Here is a 2,900-nt window from a genome sequence, read left to right on the forward strand (position 1 = left end):
GACTCTCAGAAAAGAAAGATAGATAGATAGATTAAAGATAGATAGATAGATTAAAGATAGATAGATAGATAGATTAAAGATAGATAGATAGATAGATTAAAGATAGATAGATAGATTAAAGATAGATAGATAGATTAAAGATAGATAGATAGATTAAGGATAGATAGATAGATAGATAAGCAGCAACAGGAGAAAAAGAAGATAGAAGGAGAGGAGGAGAGATGGATGATTCTTCAGTGTCTCCGCTTATGAGTGGATGAATAGCCTCTTGATAAGACCATACATCTAGAGACACCTACATATTCATACATTTGTATACAAAGATCTTTCCCTTTTCTTAAGAAGACTGCTAAGAGAAGGAAAAGATCTTTGTATCAGCAGTCACGTGTTACACTATCTCATCTTCTTCTCCCTACACCTACTACTACGACTGCGGCTATTAGATACGTATGTATAGATGATCGAGGCATGCGATGCGGCAGAAGAGAGATGAAAAGTAGATACCCCTCTGCATCTATATCTCTATATATGGTACACATGTATATCTTCTACACATACAGAGAGGCTGAAGATAGAGTCAAGACAGATCTGCATCTGCATAGCAGCTAGAAAGAGAGATAGCGACGATAGCTAAGGAGGCAGGCCTACCATACCTAAGCCTCTGTCTATGTATTTATGTCCCTTCTTGCTTTTCAAGTAGTTGGAGTTTTGTATCATTTCCTTCGTGAATGTAAGGATGGAGATGCACCTAATCAAGTAAGCGAGAAGTAGATAGACGTTACAGAGAAAGAAAGAAAAAGAGAGAGAAAGAGAGAGAGAGAGAGAAAGAAAGAGGGTTGACTCCTCTTGTATTCATCTTCTCTCAAACATCGTCCTGGTCGTGACGGTGATCTATCTCTCCCTCTCTATCTTTCTTTCTCTTTTCATCTTTTCTCTCTCCTCTTCTTCTTTCTGCTCCTCTTGTCAACCCACATACACACTCTCTCTCCCTCTCTTTCCCCTCTGTCTTTCCACCTTCTCTCGTAAAATAACTTGAGATGGAGAGACGGAAAGAAAAGAAATGTCGATCGGTAAATTCCTTGATTAATGAATCGATTGAAAAGTCTTCTTTCTCAATGGTAACGAGGCGGATCACGGCCATGCATAAATATCTATCTATATATATATATGTATGTATAGATAGATTAAAGATATATATATATATATCAATTTATATATGTACAGATGAGGGTTATTCCTTGATGGATTGGTGGATCGAAAAGTTACTTTTTTGCTTTTCTTTTTCCCTCCCTCTGTCTGTCTCTCTGTCTCTTCATTCCTTCATTCACGTCAGAGAAAAGAGAAAGATGTACAGGACGACAAGAGACTCCCGACAACCTCTACCAATAGAAAACACAAAGAAGAAGAAGAGATGAAAAAGGCTTAAGAAGGAGAAGAGGAAGACGTTCTTATTCTTGTATTGTCATGAGAAAGAGTGAGAAAGAATGAAAGAAGAGATACGAAAAGAAAACAAGCACGAACAGGAAGTTTGGAAAAGAAGAAAGAAGAGAATCGACATATGGAGAAGAAAAGCGAAAAGACAAGAAGAAAAAGAAGAGAATTTGAAAAGAAGAGAGTAGGTCTGATTGATCAAGATGTGAAGAGAGACCCCACGAAAACTTCTTCTTCTTCAATCCATCGTAGTATGACAAGTAATGACCTCCACCTTCTTCTTCTTCTTCTCTTTCTTTTTCTTCTCCTTCATTTTCTTCTTCTTCTTCTCCTTCTTCTTCTTCTCTTTCTTTTTCTTCTTCTTTTTCTTTTTCTTCTTGTGTTTGTTTCAGGGGCGTGAGAAGAGAGACGAGAGGACATCGCCATTGAAGCGATTAGCCAAACCTACAGAAGTCCGACCTCCAGAAGCACTCCCAAGAAAACCTATCTTTAAAGACTCCTCTGCCTACAAGAAAAGAAAAAGAAAGAAATAAGAAAGAACGCAAGAGTGAGAAAGAAAGAAAGAGTGAGAAAGAGTGACAGCCGCTTGTATAGCCGTAGTAAGCATGCTCGATGAATTTTCTTTCTCTCCTTCACTCTTTCTTTCTGTCTCTGTGTAGATACACACGGAGGGCTTTGAGAAGAACCCGAGATAGATAGACAAAGAGAAAATGGAAAGGCTTTTCTCCCTATTTTCTATGCATAGACTAAAGATTGATTAAATTTCAAATCTCTTCAGAGAAATTTTCCATGAAAAGTACTTTGAGAAAGAGAAGATAGATGGATAGCTGACGAATGCATGAATGTGTGTCTTGAGTGTATGTACAGCTGGTATGTTGTATCTATTTATAGAGAAGAACCGCGTGGAGAGAGAGATCACTCCATACATGCAGATAAGTCGTAGACAACAATATACCACACATACCCACATCTGCCTATACACATGATCTATAGACACATATATACATATATATAGAACATCTAGGTATATACATAATCTATCTACATATCTATCTGTATATATATGTATATATATGTATATCTATATATCTATATATATATGTATGTATATGTGACACATGTGAACGGCGAGAGAGTAAGAATAAAGAAGACCAACTAGGAATAGAGGGAGGTAGACAGATATGAGACAAAAGAGCGAGCGGCTTATCAAAAGAAAAAGGAGAATGAAATAAATGTTCTGAACAAAGAAAAGCGGAAGAGCTGACATTCTATCTCTGCTGATACCTAAGTGGACATACACCCGAAATTCTTCTCGACAATCTCCCTCACGCTTCAAACCTCTCCCTCCCTCTCTCTCTGTCTTCCTGTGTTTCTCTCTCTTCCTTCTTCTCTTTCTTCCGATCTTTCTCTTCTTGCTTCTTTCTTAGTTCAAAAGAAAAGCGAGGTACTTCAAAGAGCTTCCTTCACTT

At 37.6% G+C, this 2,900-nt stretch overlaps 1 protein-coding gene across 1 annotated transcript; it reads right to left on the reverse strand.

Moving 5' to 3' along the window:
* Window positions 1-1,212: 1,212 nt before the first annotated feature.
* On the reverse strand, window positions 1,213-2,742 carry CSUI_008949 (uncharacterized protein). The gene is made up of 2 exons (XM_068069068.1): window positions 2,730-2,742; window positions 1,213-1,936 (listed from the first exon to the last, which is right to left on the reverse strand). The coding sequence occupies exon 2, from the start codon at window positions 1,855-1,857 to the stop codon at window positions 1,741-1,743; it is 117 nt and encodes a 38-aa protein (XP_067918956.1). The 5' UTR covers window positions 1,858-1,936; window positions 2,730-2,742; the 3' UTR covers window positions 1,213-1,740.
* Between the last annotated feature and the right edge of the window lie 158 nt (window positions 2,743-2,900).

Source organism: Cystoisospora suis (assembly GCF_002600585.1).
Source record: "Cystoisospora suis strain Wien I chromosome Unknown contig_5161, whole genome shotgun sequence".
In the NCBI taxonomy this organism is placed as follows: Eukaryota; Apicomplexa; class Conoidasida; order Eucoccidiorida; family Sarcocystidae; genus Cystoisospora; species Cystoisospora suis.